The 15,757-nt window shown below is 34.1% G+C and overlaps 1 protein-coding gene across 4 annotated transcripts in view; it reads right to left on the bottom strand.

Annotated features, from left to right (window-relative positions):
• Positions 1-197: 197 nt before the first annotated feature.
• LOC106721157 (atrial natriuretic peptide receptor 1) overlaps positions 198-15,757 on the bottom strand; it is a 110,343-nt gene continuing 94,783 nt past the window's right edge. For all 4 annotated transcript variants that reach the window (XM_014516046.2, XM_014516048.2, XM_045682249.1 and 1 more), the window contains 12 exons: positions 11,618-11,756; positions 8,549-8,630; positions 7,803-7,926; positions 5,946-6,272; positions 5,546-5,705; positions 5,022-5,180; positions 3,664-3,829; positions 3,177-3,326; positions 2,679-2,871; positions 1,593-1,767; positions 1,085-1,275; positions 198-883 (listed from right to left, as the gene is read on the bottom strand). In XM_014516046.2, coding sequence (XP_014371532.2) covers positions 272-883; positions 1,085-1,275; positions 1,593-1,767; positions 2,679-2,871; positions 3,177-3,326; positions 3,664-3,829; positions 5,022-5,180; positions 5,546-5,705; positions 5,946-6,272; positions 7,803-7,926; positions 8,549-8,630; positions 11,618-11,756 — 2,478 coding nt within the window. In that variant the 3' untranslated portion in view covers positions 198-271. The remainder of the gene's footprint in view (positions 884-1,084; positions 1,276-1,592; positions 1,768-2,678; positions 2,872-3,176; positions 3,327-3,663; positions 3,830-5,021; positions 5,181-5,545; positions 5,706-5,945; positions 6,273-7,802; positions 7,927-8,548; positions 8,631-11,617; positions 11,757-15,757) is intronic.

The following is a 15,757-nucleotide window of genomic DNA, read 5'->3' as shown; positions in this document are numbered from 1 at the left end:
AATCTGGTAGGATTATATTATTATGCGACTAATGCGGCGAAGGGGTCTGAAGTGCGGGGAGGATGCGCCTGCACACTGTGCGGGGTGTCGGGGTCACTCGCCCAAAAGTTCTTACAGCGGACGGCCGTCCGTTGTAACCGAAGAGGAAAGTTCCAGAAGTCAAGGTATTCTCATCAACAAATTACAACAATTCTCTCATTGATTATCAATTAAGCACAACACAGTGATTTTAATTAAACTACTTTTTAAATTAATATACTTATAGTAATTTCTAGACGATTGAATCATTGGGAGTTTCAGCCTTGGACAACAACGGTACTCCGCTGTAATCTTTCAAACATTCCGTACTCTTTTTAGAAGCGCTATCAAAGGAACTAGCTGTAGATATTTTTGGTAGCCAATTATTATTTCCTATCTTATTCGATTTGTGATTCCCAATAGAATTAATTTGACATTCCTTGAGTTTCACTTTGGGTTGGCCACTTTGATTGACTGAATTGTGATTGAGAGTGCTGACGTTGAGTGCTATTGAATTAGGAGGGTTTAACTTGTCAGTCTCTGTAGAGTGATCTTCGACTCCATTTGTTACAGCTTCCGTGGGCTCCGACAGCTGTCTTTGCATTTTAATAACTTGTAGGAACGGTTGAATTTCTTTTTCTAATTTATGTACATCATTCGTTTTTTGCTGCTGAAATATGCCAGAGCCGCGTCTACTCGATGATCTCGACCCGTGGTCTAATCGTTGCTTGAACGGTGTCAGATGTGACAATGATCCGCTAACATTCGATTGCAGCTGTAACTTTGCTATTTGAGGTTTTTCTTTAGGAGCATTCGGATCGATTATTTCGCCTAACAACCAATACGTGACTAGAACTCCTTTACCCTGTAAAGAAGAAAATCGTTGTTGATGGTCAATGTTTATCAGTAGACTAATCTAGAAATTATAAACTAAAAAGAAAACTAAAAATTAGAGTTTTTAATATTATGTTACAATAGAATGCTGTTGCAGATACCTATCTGTTTACCTAAATAGTCAGAAAATAATAGTAAACCTGAAATTTTAAATTAATAATGAAATTAATACCTTCATAGCAACTTCTCCTCTACACTCTAGACGGAATGTACCGAAGCTGTCCAACAGAGCCTTCGTAGTCGGCGACACGTGTATCTTGAGAGCTTCTCCGTTTGACTCCATTCGTGACGCCGTGTTTACTGTGTCACCGAACAAGCAGTACCGCGGCATTTTCAAACCAACTACCCCGGCGACGCAAGGACCTGTTATGTGAACACGTCGGTAATAAAAACATGACGGTAATTTTTTTTATAATTATGGTATCAGATTTCAGAATTTTTAAGGCAATGCTATGTGACCTCTTTGCCAGCAGATATGCCTGTATGCAAAACTTTTTAGTATGAACTTAATGATTTAGAATTATAAATCTCTAATAACTTGTAATTGCAAACCCAGTTGTATTTTACTTGGATGTAAGCTACAACTACGTGGTTTTTAATTTGAGCCATCGGGATTTAAAATAGTTCCATAAGATTTCGTTGAACGTAAATCGTATTGAAAATTGCAATAGTATGCTTACCAGAATGCAAACCGATTCTAAGTTTGAGCTGATCGTGCGGTCGGTGTCTTATCCGGAAGCGTCTGACGGCGTCAAGCAATGCAAGGGCCATACGCGCCACCTCGCGGGCGTGCCGTGTACCGTTACGTTCCGGAAGACCGGACACCACCATGTACGCATCACCTATTGTTTCCACCTTTAAAGAAATAGTTAATTGTACTATTGATCTCTCAGTTTTCGAAACTCGGCCATTATCAAAATTTTCTTTTTTACAAGAGTAAAAATAATAAGAACTCAGAACATTTTGCGCTCCCTATATTTTTAAAAACATTGAACCGGAGTTTTCGTTATCTTTCAAACAAAGAAATCCAAAACTTGTTACGATTTACGATAAATGATTTTGGGGTTCCGTATTTAATTTCATGTTACTTGTTTATCGCTTTTTCTTAAATTAATATGAGACATTTGTTGCGACAGCAATACTGACTCACAAAGCTCCAAGTGATGTTAATATTCTCGGAACATACCCTTTGTCATTCATCAATATTAGTTAGTTCTAGGTCGCATTGTCACTGTCCTGTTTAACGTTTTCTGTTTGTCGTTGAATACTGTACTCTTGTTGAATTCATTACGTGAAGTGGTTGATGGTTAAATCTATCTAACATTTCGTACAACCAAATACAACTTTGAGGTATTTTAAGGTGTCTCACCATTGTTTTTACTAAGATATTCTGATTTCATGCACAAATTTTCTTTTATTGGAGTTCTTTAAAAGTTCTGAAGATGACAGAAGTTTGTTACTATTCATTCATATTTAAATTTGGTAACTCATGTTTGGGTTCAGCTTTTTAATCATCTTATTTCAGACTCATATGAGAATCATAATGTTGGGATGTATGAATGTTACCACCTAGCTCTAGAACGACTGAATGAATCTGGATGAATAAATAACACAACATATTCAACTAACTCATTTTTGTAGTAGTTCTTAGTGGACCAAGATTCAGTTGACAGCTACTATTATATAAATGTAACGTAGAATAATAATAATAATATATCAAAAGATAATTGTTTGTTAAACTTACATTTGACGAAAATCAAATTTACCTTATAGACATCGTAATTTTCAACGATTGAATCGAAGCACGTATAGAGATCGTTGAGGAGATCGACAACTTGCATAGGCGTGGAGGAGGCAGATAACGCGGTGAAGCCGACTATGTCCGAAAAGTATATGGTAACGCTCTCGAACGTCTCGGCGACTACTGATTGCCCATTTATGAGCTGCGAAGCCACTGACCTAGAAATAATGCTCACTCATAAAAAAGGGATTCCACAAACTCACGTTCTTCGTAATATCCTTATATGATAATACGGTTTTTTATATTCCCCTTGAGAATATTAGTTTTTGGAGCATCTTTTCATTGTAAGAAATATTTAATAAAGGCCCAATGAAAAAGTATAAAAGATTAAAACTGAATGTCGTCAAAAATTCAGTCAATCATTAATAATCACACATTAAAATTGATTATAACTAAATCGTATTTGAGACAACAGTATAGTAAACTATTAGGAGAATTAGATATGGAAATAGGAATTATTTACTTAGGTAATAATTGATAAAGAAGTTCCTCGCATTTCTTCTTCTCTTCTAAATAATCTTGAGTTCTTTCACTAACTAATGCTTCTAAATTATTGGCATATTGCTCCATACGTGATAACAAATTATCTAATATATTACTACTTTCTTGAGACCTGTAAAAGAATATCGAAAATTAAAATCATGTTCCGAAGTGTTAAACATAGAATAATGTTTAAAATAGCTGTAAGAAAATTTACAAATAATCTGATCGCTGAATGAAAGGGTCGTATCATACAAGGATCGCAAAACCTTTAAGCCATAAGGCACTTTTCCAGCAATGAAAGTTGTTTTGGTCTTAAATTAAAAACATTAAGTGGCTTATTTTCAGCAATTCGAAACTAAACAGATAACTGATAGGCTTTATCGTTGTCTAATAAACATGCATTTTAGTTTAATATGTTAGAAATGGAGTTGAAGGAGGTTAGTCTGTGGTATGTACATAAATATTACTTATTGAGCCGTCGAATCGCCCCCTTCAAGTGCCCAAAGTCGGGCCTTTCTGTGGGGTCCTCCGCCCAACATCGTCGCATCAGTTCCGTTGCCTCGTCCGCTTCGAATGAACGATGATGGGTCGTGTTTGGACGAATACCACTGGCAACCACAGTTTCTATGATCTCTGTGAATACAATGTATATTCCATTAAAATTCACAGTAAGTACCCCAATGCAGTTAACTTGTAGTGCGGAGTCAACACTTCTATGTGTAGTGATCCCGTATTTGATTTCTCTTTCTAATTCCTCATTAAAGGTCACAATTAGTGACCATAAAAATACCATAAGATACATACACATTGCGGCAGTTATTCGACTTAAAAAATTGCGATTTTTATATGATAAAGAGCAAACGAGCAGCGCTAACACCAAGGTTTTCATCGACGCCGACGAACATCTGCAATACCAGAAGAACCGCAGATGCGTTGCCAGACTTTGAGATGGTGATACGCTCGTTTCTTGAAGGACCCTAAGTCGTAGCGGTATGGAAATACCGCCGAGAACAAACCATTCCAAAAAACGGCTGTGCGAGGTAGAAAACTTCGCGAAGTCTGCACGGTTGTGGATTGCCAGCCATAGAGAGTGTGTGGATGGGATCTGGCGGTCTGTCGTGTTTTCCGGTGATGAAACTTAGCGACAGGAATAGTTCTAAACATTTCTTTTAAGCACTCTACGTGGTAGATGCGGTAGAAAATGCAGAGAGAGTTAACGTCCCTCCCGCAAGGCCAGAGTGTCGAGCTGATCAGTAAGAGCTCGGTCGTTGACGATTCGAATCTCTTTCCGAACGTTGACTCTACAATCACTCTACAAGGACCTGGAGGCAGACTCATACTTCGTTTTTAACTGGCTGGTATTTACATCCCTATCTGCTGATGCCTCATCCCAGGCTCGATAACAATCCTGCTTGTAGCGCGTGGCTAATTTACAGGATTTACTAAACCAAATCGTCCCAAAACCACAAATTACCAGCCGGCACGCATTTTCATCTAAAGTTACACAGTTACTGGTTATGTCACACAATATCGTTGTGTTAACGATAGATAGCACACAGCAGTAGATAAATTACGTATTTATCTACTGCTGTGTATTAGTTCAAAGTTCAGCTACAAGTACGTATAAGATATTGACAATAATAAATATTATCTATTTTCAAATTTTTCGTACGACTTAATATGGCGTCTGATTAAAATGACTTAAAAAACAAACCAAAAAATTTACTCCAAATATTTCAAAAATAGCATATACTAACGACAACACAACGTTAGAGAAGCTAATTTAGTTTTGGCATAATAATGGCATGTGAATTCATAATCTCACCTTTAGGGGCCATGTCAATGCCCGGTCCTAGCCAGAACGCCCCCTGTCTGTTAACTATCTCATGCATAATAATGCCAAAGGAATACACGTCGCCTTTTTGCGTCCCCTCTGGAGGAGGTTCCGACATCCTCAACAATTCCGGAGCGGTCCATAGTAAACCTTATAAATCATAAAAAAATGGATATTATTATTCCGAATCAATATTATCGGCAATTGGTCTTCTACTGTTGGAAAAAAGATACTCTTAACAGTACGTTTCTACTGCCAAAACATATATTGTAAGTATATTTATTTTTACCCCTTTGATTTTGTTTAAAAAATAGCAGTATATAATGTGTACCAATTTTTCAATAGTGGATATCCATAATGATGAGAATTTAAAAGAAAAGTAGCTTCTTTTTGGCACCATTTTAAATTTTTTGTTCCAACTACTTTTTATTTGATAATAAAAAATTAAGGACTACAGTATGTAAAGAATAAATAATTAAAATAATTTTAATATACATGAGATAAAATCTACTTACGGGTCCAATAACTGTGTGCCTTAAAATCTTTCTCGGCGGTCCTCAGAGCGTGTAGACCGAAATCAGTTATTTTCAAAACGAATCTAGAGTCAACAACGCAATTGCTCGATTTCAAAGCGCCGTGAGATCTTATATCAGTGCCATGGAGATAGTGCATTCCCTGCAAATAAAAGAATAGATAAAAAAGTGAGTATTATACGTCGTCTATACTGTACATATATAGAGAAAATGACGTCATTAACTTTTTTTTTGACAAGATTTTAATTGCAACTTACACCACTGTCAAAAAAAGTTTTACAGATAACGAAAGGGTTCCTACTATGTCGTCTAATGAATGTTTTTACAGGGTAAATCCGCGATAAAACGGCTGTCAGTCTATCGTAAACATCGTTGTACGCACCCGAACAATATCGTGCATTAAGCTGACTTTGAACATCCAATCAAGTTTTATTGTGTCGTTTTCCAAAATATCCTGCAACGATCCCTTCGGACAGTACTCGGTGAGCAGGCAACAATGTGGTGGATCCACGCAGGCGCCGTAGAACCTCGCTAAGTGGTCGTGTTCCAGATCTTTCATCTTTTTGAGTTCAAGTAATAATGGTCTTGTGAGATCGATTCGTTGTTTATCGACGTTCTTTATTGCGACCCTGCACCCTTTATAGAAGCCGCAAGGGGCGTAAACTTGTCTATCACCGGCCAGTGACGTAGCCTCGTCGGAATACGCCGTCTGAAACAATGAATTAATTAGTTTAAAGTTACTTGGAATTGGAACGTAATTAAATTCCTGAAATAATTGAAATCTTACTAATACGAGTATTATAAATGCGCATGTTTGGATGGATGGATGTTTGTTACAAGGTATCTCCAGAACGACTCAACGGATCTTGATGAAATTTAACATAGATGTAGAATATAGTCTGGAAGAACACATAGGCTAAATAAGTTTTTTTTTTATTAATTACAAGCCGACGTACCCTCGGGCGATAGCTAATTTAAATATAAACGCTTATTATATTTAGTACCAAAACTTTAAAATTTCAAAATAAATCTTGGTCTAATCTGCAGACCTCGTATTGTAATGATTTGCAATTGTGTTGATTTTATTTATTTCTAGATATATTTTATATCAACTAAAATATTTCATCATAAAAAAGGCGGCGATTTTAATCCATTTCTAGCAAAATTATATAAGTATTAGGGAATGTAAATCATGAAGAATAATATTTAGACTGATAATTAAATCGATTCCATTTCTCTTATCGTGTATGCGTGGTCTTAAAGTCAATGTTAAAGTACAGTACTACATACTGTTTACTAGTGTCACTTGTGTTTGTAAGATTTAAAATAATTCCCATGGGATCGTTTCGTATGCTTCTTTTCTCTACTTGTACGAAAGATCGATGTTATTGAGGAATCGTAACAAATTGGCTTGTTGTTTATTTATTTTCATCTTTACCTTTCTAAAAGTTACCTTGTGGTTTTATTGTGGTAACAATGTACGAAACATATATTCCTCCAACAACAGAGGGGTAGGCAGAGACCACTGACATACATTTGGCGCGGTGTTGACATTCGATTTTTGTTTTGTGAATTGGAACATATGAAAACATGTTTATTATAAAAACATGTAAAGGAAAAAAGTACGTATTTCATAAAGTAACTTTGCAGGATGTCAATCTTTAATTTATAACTTAATTAAGTACTTTTTTGCGTTTTAAATTGCATTTGTAACGCTTTGATTTTGATGAATTAATTCATCGGTTAAATTCTCATAATTTCTAACTAACTAAGCGTTACCGTTAATAAGTAGCGTATAAAATAAAATAAATTAATAAATTAAGTAGATTAAATAATCTAAACTTGAACGAATTGATTTATTTTAATTCATGGAATAAAATTATAATATCTAAAATTAATTAAAAAAAAATTTGTACCATCTACCGTAGCGTTGCATTACCTTTGTACTTTTATTTAACAGATGAGACGATAAATCTTAAAAGGACATTTCCTTATCCTATCATCCAAAATCCGAGGGTAGTACGAGAGGGAAGACTAGAATTTGGCCTTGTTTAACTTTCAAGAAATGCTTGCAAAGTCACGTGCAGGGCCGTTTTAACCTGGGATCGCCCAGATGGCACGGGCACTGGGTAGCACCAGCTAATGGACGTACTACTTTTAGGGGTGGCAGCCACACTCGGACCCCAAAAATGACGGCCCTAGCTATGTGCTAGCTCATAGTGAAGTAAGATGAACTCACCCCCGAGCTGTATCTTCGTGCGAGCGAATGCATGCTGCCGCGTAGCTTGCCGCCCGGCAGCAGCACGTCACTCCAGCTCACCCGCCACGTCATCATCGCTATCTCCGCTTCCAGCTTGTAATGCCTAACATACAATAGAAGCATTAAATCAAGATTAAAGCACTCCGTTTTTTCTCTCTCTCTCTCTCTCTCTCTCTCTAGTCTTACTAATATTATAAATGCGAATGTTTGGATGTTTGTTAGAAGGTATCTCCAGAACGGCTCAACTGATCTGGATGAAATTTACTATGGATACGGAAAATAGTCTGGAAGAACGCATAGGCTACTAATAATTTTTTTTTTTGGTTAATTAAAGTGAATTAGTGAATGCGTAGCTCTTGCATATTATATTTCAATCACATTACTATTAGTTATAGCTAGTGATGTGATTAGGTAGTTTTATTTCGTACAAAAATCTTTAGAAGTAATATAAAATACAAATTCTATCATCATTATCATTCTGTAGATTGGATAAACTGCTTGGTGAAATGATCTGTTACGAGCGATATTTTCTTCCGATACAACTTAGGCAATCTCACGCTCTAAACACCGGTAATGCATGAAAGTTCCGCTGTTTTATGATAACTTCGCTACCGTGATACTTTCTTATTGTACATATAAAAGAGCTACAATTGGTAACTTAAAGTTCGTTATTAGATTTGAAATACTTTTTATCTGTAAAGTGATTATGTTTTTACAACACTTACCTATAAATAAATACTGATAAAATTGCTAAGATCACCACAACAGAACTGAGTACTATACTCAAAATTGCGTATACCGGTAGAGCTGGAACAAAAAATAATGTAAGAAATTTATATTGTAAATAAACACACACGATTAACAATTTGCCCCAGCAAATTGAAAATTTGTAAATACATTGGTAATCCAATGCCATCAGTGCCCACGATTCGATGTAAATATTTCTTAGCTGCAGAAATTATAAGTTAATTTACAAATAAACTCCTCTTTTGGTACGCAATTTGCTGAGTCTTTACGATTGGCAAATTACAAACGGGCGGAGTACAAGATTTGCCTGTGACATACAACGTATAGTATTTTATCTAGTTTCCCTTTGAGAGACTCCCCAGATAATGCCGTACTACTACATATTTATTAGCCCTTTGTAGTATGAGTCCCAAGCCCGCTAGACCTAAGTCCATTTTGAGATTTCTACGATGGAAGAAAATATTTCTAGAGGTTATTGTAGTATTGGGGCGGTTAAATTTTTTGCGTTGTCTTAGTAGATAAAAAAGAAACTATACTCTAGTCAGTGCGTGTTTTTTAATTTCAACTTATTAAGCGCCTGTAGTAATATGGTTCACAAAAACGCTGACGCGTTGGTTTGCCTCTTTAATAAGTTGTATTTTCGTTTAGCATGTACACACGTTGTCAAAAAGTACATTTTTATTTTCAATCGTAAATTTTTTTGGTAATGCAATTTTAGATGAAATGCTTCTAATAAATAATAATTTATAATGATAAAGTTGTTTCCTTTTAGTTGTTTTTTTTTTTTTTTTTTGTAATTCGATTTAGGATGGTTAAGGTTAATTTTCGATGGTCAAAAAATTTATGAAGACTTTGTCATTATCACTTAGAAGACACACTTTCCTTAAATAGTTGATAAATTTTCCATCAAGATTTTTACAACAAAATTTAAAATCGTCTTCTATTTTTATAATAATTGGTTATAAACATAAGCAAAATAAAGCCAATTACTTACTAAATACTTAATGTTATAAGATAATCCAAAAGCAAAGTAATTATAAAGAGACCTTTAGGATATCTTGATTAAAATTTATCACTTGTCACTTTAACGGTTTTAATGTCACCACATTTAATTAGAAACCAAAATAAAGCATTCCAAGTATAAAAGGAACGAGATTATAATCTTTCATTTCAAATTTCATTCAGTTTAATATGACTGGGTATACAGAATCGGAATACCTTTGGAGAGTGTACAGACAAATTAATATCATTTTTAAAATTCTTAAAATTTATTTCAGTGGTTATCTATATATATAAAAGAAAGTCGTGTTAGTTACACTATTTATAACTCAAGAACGGCTGAATCGATTTGACTGAAAATTGGTGGGCAGGTAGCTTAGAACCAGGAAACGGACATAGGATAATTTTTACCCCGTTTTCTATTTTTTATCCCGCGCGGACGGAGTCGCGGGTAAAAGCTAATAAAATATAAAAAATAAATATGTGTCACAAAAGTTTGTGGTTTTAGTAATTTTCCGAATTAAATTTACTGTGAAACTATTCTACCATTTAATATCTTTAATTAATACATCTTTTATGGAAATTCCAAACAAACATTTTAAACGAAATAGTAAATAGGATAGCATTCCTATTGAAGTTTTCATTTAATCCCTTTATATATAAAGGGAAGACATGTTAATAGTAATTTCGCGTGAGATAATCTTAGTATTCAACAGCAAGAAACTTCAAAGGGTTGTTGTTCGTGTTTTATCGCAATCATCGTGTTTGAAATAAGCTTGTTTTGAGATCGTAACTTTAATATTGTAAAATAGATATTTGATGTACTATATTTTCACTGTATATGTATTTCATTTTGAGTAATGTACAAGTCAGATTTATTAAATTAGATTGAAGGACATGAAAGCTATTTTAAAATTATTGAGAATCAAAAGTTTTGACAATTTTACCGATGATTCTTTTGTTGAATAGTTTATTTTTTTGTAATAAGTAAGTGGATCAAAGTATTGCGCTTTTCGAAGGACTTGCATTTTTTTTTCTTAAAAGTAACATTTTATTTAATTAATTGCCTGCACCAAACCACATCTTAATTTTTTTAATGGTTATTAAAATTGAATCAAAAGAGCTCACGATTTTTTGACTTTGTATTTTTTTTACTTTGATCAATTTATATTTATGTAGGTTATTTGTATTTACAAGTTAATAATTGTTTTAATTATTAACGTGTAATTCAATGAATAATTTACACTTGTTATATTAATTTTTTGGACATACAATTATATGATTGGCAACAACTCGCCAAATTGCGTTATTTAACACTGAATATTGTATTTAAGTGTTTTTTTTTTTTGTAGATGACAACGCAGATGGAATCTAAATCCAAGTAATGATTAGTTAATTTAAATTTAATTAAAAAAAGAAGAAGCCCGACTAAGTTTACATTACACTTTAAGCCCGCTACGGAGTCTACCAAACAACGGCGAACAGCAATCACCACACAACAAACATGAACATGTGAATTAGTGTTTGCCTGTTTTGATTGGTGTTCGCCGCTATTTGTGCCAGTGATCGGAATCTCTGCAGTTTTTTTTACACAAATGAGAGAATGTTCGACAAACTGTGGCTGTTTGTAACAAACACGGAGAGGCCATTATTAAGAAATCGAATAATATCTCATCCTTGAAAATTGGTCTCTCGTTACAGCTTCAGGTGGTCAGAATGCAACGATCACACAGGAATAGTTCTTTCCAAATATCTTGGCGGCCCAGGGATATCGGCGCGCTGTGCAGAGCCCTCCTCAGCATCACCTAAAATTGTGTTCTGCACAGCGATTCGCGCGAAGTTAAGAGCCGTCAAGATATTTGAAAACTACTGTACTTACAAAATATCCTTTTACTTTTAACTTAATAATAATAATACCAAATAAAAACATTTCCTTCAAATTACTCAGACAAAATATTCAAGGATCGTTTTGAACCTTCATTAAAATGACGGTTAAAATATGTCGTACTCTTCTGCTGGTTAATATAATAAGTGATAATTCCACTTACAGTTGTCGGGGCAAAGGGAGCCGTCAAAACCACACTCGGGAGTGTCTGGCGGTGGGGTGGTGCGGCCCCCGGCCCAGTGAATCGGACGGTTTGCGATGAATTGTAGAGACGAATTTGCCGCTATGTAAGTTGCGACGACCTGCAAACAAAGTGACTCAAATATAATACTTGTTACAGAACGGATATATTTCTTTCCTTTGCTTTCTAAATGTCACCACACTAAACTTTACCGGTTATGCATCTTTTCGAACGAATGTGCTTCGTAACGTAATGTCTATTGATATGTTAAATGTCTACCTGCAGAGATAACATTTTAAGAATAATAACATAATATATCACTAAAATTATTAAGTCAAAAGAGGAGTGACATGGCTCTACCATCAACTAGTAAGTTGTGTGTTTAAAACATGTATGTAGGTATATACTTTCAGTATTCTATCCATTGTCTTTAAGAAATTAACAGAGAAGCGAAATTGTTGGGAAAAAAAGACAAGTTGCGATAATTTGTCTCTCCTCTCAAATATTAATTCAAGATTTACAAACGTTTTCTAAACTGATATTTTTTTAAACCTAAAATTTTCGTGTTCTTTTTTTGTCGATTCGTGAAATGTGATCTCAATAATATTGATGTAATATTTCATTTGAAGCTTTAATTTTATCGTGTACTCTATCTACCTTTACTAAACGTGTTACAATGTTAGCCTAAAGCACAACACTGGTCGGAACCAATACCGCAATATGTGATTGAGTTCAAATTCAATTTTAGACTAATATTCCCCTACGGGATTCCAAATATTCGCAAATACAAATACAGCACGATTTAGTAAAACGGTTTTAAATTAACAGTTGTTACAGTTGCAAATATGTGTATAATTTTGCATTTTATGTTATTAACAGACAATAAATTGTTTTACATTTATAATTTTTGTTCTATTAATAAGCAGTAGAACCCAACTCGATTTGCAATACCAAAGTCAAAATAATTTCAAAGTTTCTAAATAATCGTCACATAGTCAAACACTTTTTTAAAATAATTTCTGCCAGCACTATGCGATTTAAATTTATGAAATTAGAAAAATATTTTTGATTATTTTTCAATTATTTTTTTCGGTTTCCTCAGGATACCTTTCCAAAGTATCAACACAATATTTTTTACAGTAAAATGTGGAAAACGAAAACGTTGCCACTTGTATTTATCCAAAATAGGCAAGTAAATGTTGGCCATAGAAATCGACATTGACTGATGCCTACCTTTTTTCGACAGTGGAGAGGACGCGCAGAAAGAGAATATTCCCCCTTCCTGTACATATGTTACTGTGGCCTCTACCATTGATACTTTACATAGTTCATTTCTTATTTTATTTTCTATAATATTCTTGGGATTTAAAACAGATAGACTATATTAATTTTATTAAGACTGTCTTGCGTATGTGATATAAAGTAAGGGAAGGGTTGAATTTAATTTGTCTTTCTAGAGCACAGTTGGTGGTCCTATTTGAAAAATTATACTCACTTCACTCCAATAATCACTTGTTTTGCTTGTTAAACAGATTTTTAATAACTATACAATTTGTCATACACAGGTAGACAATATTTTATTTAAATAAATCATAATAAGATATGATATTTTTTCTGTAAAATAAAAATACATTACATAGCGTTTCACCGAATTGACCTTGATTATGTTTTTTAAGTTCTTATACCATTACTTATACAAATGTTAATTTCACATGCAATAATTATCGGTCTGTATTATAGAAATATTTAGGTAAAAAAATAATGTCATCCCGCGCATTCTTTTTTAAAAGAAAAGTTATGTAAATATGAAATCTTTCAGCGATAAAACAATAATAGAAACTCATATTGGTACCTATGAATTCTAGTTGTCATAAGAGAAAACAAGATTATAGAAGGAAGAGGAAAAAATACACGAAAAATCGTGAACAACAACTTGTAAACTTATAAAATAATAAGGAACTAAAAGAAACTCAATAATGTGTCAGAATAATAAATAAAAAATATTAATTTTAATTAAAAAACAATATTGATTATACTTATTACAGAAAACAACAAAGTTCCTTAAAATAATGCAAAAAATGAAAGGTCTACTGACCATGAGACATTGAGATACCTTTAATTCAATTTAACTTTGGAACAAATTTAAAATTTATATAATGACAAAAATACTGATCATTTTGCACGATCCTGACCTACATCTCTTGTTTTTTAATTATGAAATTGTAAGTGCTATATTATACAATAAATAAAACTATTATTTAAAAGATAACATTCAACGCTAACTTGTGGAACACTGGTTTATTGGGAAGGCGTACGTGCATGAGTAAGTTTTACTGGAAAAGTATTTGAGATCTTTTGCTTTCTCAAAAAAATTCAAAAAGTTTAGAATTAAAATTCTTTTTCTACCTCTGCATATGTAGAGCCCAATCTTTATTATTTTTCTTCTAACCAAAGGTTTTTAAACTTAAACATTTCGTTTTTAAACTTTTTTTTTCTTTTTATGAAAGTCTTGTATATTTTTAATAAGGTGGCAAACGAGCAAGCGGTCACCTTAATTCGCCCAAATGGCGTAGCGACCGCTGCCCAAAGAAAACCGCAAGCGCCGACGCGTTGCCTATCTTTAATTGACGTAGGAGGAGACGCACAGAAAGATAATATTTTCCCTTCCTATGCGTCCCCTCCTCCGTCAAATCCAAGTTTCCTTCCTTCCTTATAAGGAAAGGATGGGAAATTAAAGAAAATTCTCTATGTAAATATATGTAAATATGTAAAAACTACGTAGACACAGAAAATGACATAAAATACAAAACATAACAAAACTGCTACAATACTACAAGTATTATGACCCTTTTAATATTAACAGGGTGGCGCTAATGATTTAAAGTATTGTCATTAATACCCACCGGGTCAAATAAGTTTGTCGTTCTATATGATATAAAATTTCTACGCGCGTCACATGCAGATGTTAAATAAATTGCAGTAAATTTTATCCAAAGTTACACTAACATTATATTATAATTAGATTTATTATGTCGGCTTATTTATGTACCTATATCTTAACTACTGGATGTCGCTGGCGACACCGTTTTTTAAACCGACCTAGACTGGAATTATTTTTCGTTATGTATGTACTTGTCAGTGCTACGATAGTGTGAAATACACACAATTATGCACGCACATGTTTACTTTACTTCTAAATTTATTTTGTACTGCATGTACTTAGAAAAACATCTCAAATGCAACTTAAATCATTCCCCTTATAAAGCATTTTTTTAATTAATTTTGTCAATCAGGTCAATGAATCAGTGTCATTTAATTCAAGTTTTATTTTTAGTGTAGTAACTTTAGTACACTGGTTTTAGCAACGTAAGAAGTACTGGAAGTTATACAAAATTATGCAACAGTTTCAATGAACATGACGACTAACATTCACCCGTTTCGAAATCTGTGTCACGAGTGTAAAAGTGGCCGTCGAGGTAAATGCCCACTTGTTTACAAGAATGGATTTAACTTGCAACTAAGATATTATGTTACAAGAAGTTACAACCATGGGTTTCCACTGCCGAAAGGTCTGTATAAAATACTTATTGTTATGTAAAAAATATACATATTAGGTACCTGTATTTTTGTTTAATATCATAAAGTGGCAAACGAGCAAACTGCCACCTGAATTCACCGAAATGCAGATGCGTTGGCTACCTTTAATCAATGGAGAAGGGGACGCACAGCAAGGCGCTATTTCCCCTTCCTATGCGCCCCCCCCCCCCCCCGTCCTTTCATAGTAATAAAAGGGTGGGAAGGGAAAGAGGACTAAAATTATGCCAACGACACCACTCATTAGACTAAACGCGGAATTGCTTCCACTTCACGCCTGTCTTCTGTGTGGTCGTGGTATTTCACTGGTGGAGCCCATTTGTGCACCCAACAAATATTGTTGTAGCTGGATCTCCCACTGTTACTTGGTTTATACTAAGGTCGCAGCGACATCGTCCGAGCAGAATTAAAAAGTAGACTTTAATATTCCCACGTGAAACCTTCCCGTCAATTTCCGGTCAAAATCGGTCTAGACGTTCCAGCTATACCTACAATTTTATATAAAATGTATATGTATACACATTTACA

Source organism: Papilio machaon, chromosome 18, assembly GCF_912999745.1.
Source record: "Papilio machaon chromosome 18, ilPapMach1.1, whole genome shotgun sequence".
NCBI lineage: Eukaryota > Metazoa > Arthropoda > Insecta > Lepidoptera > Papilionidae > Papilio > Papilio machaon.
This window is presented reverse-complemented; position numbering and strand designations above follow the sequence as displayed.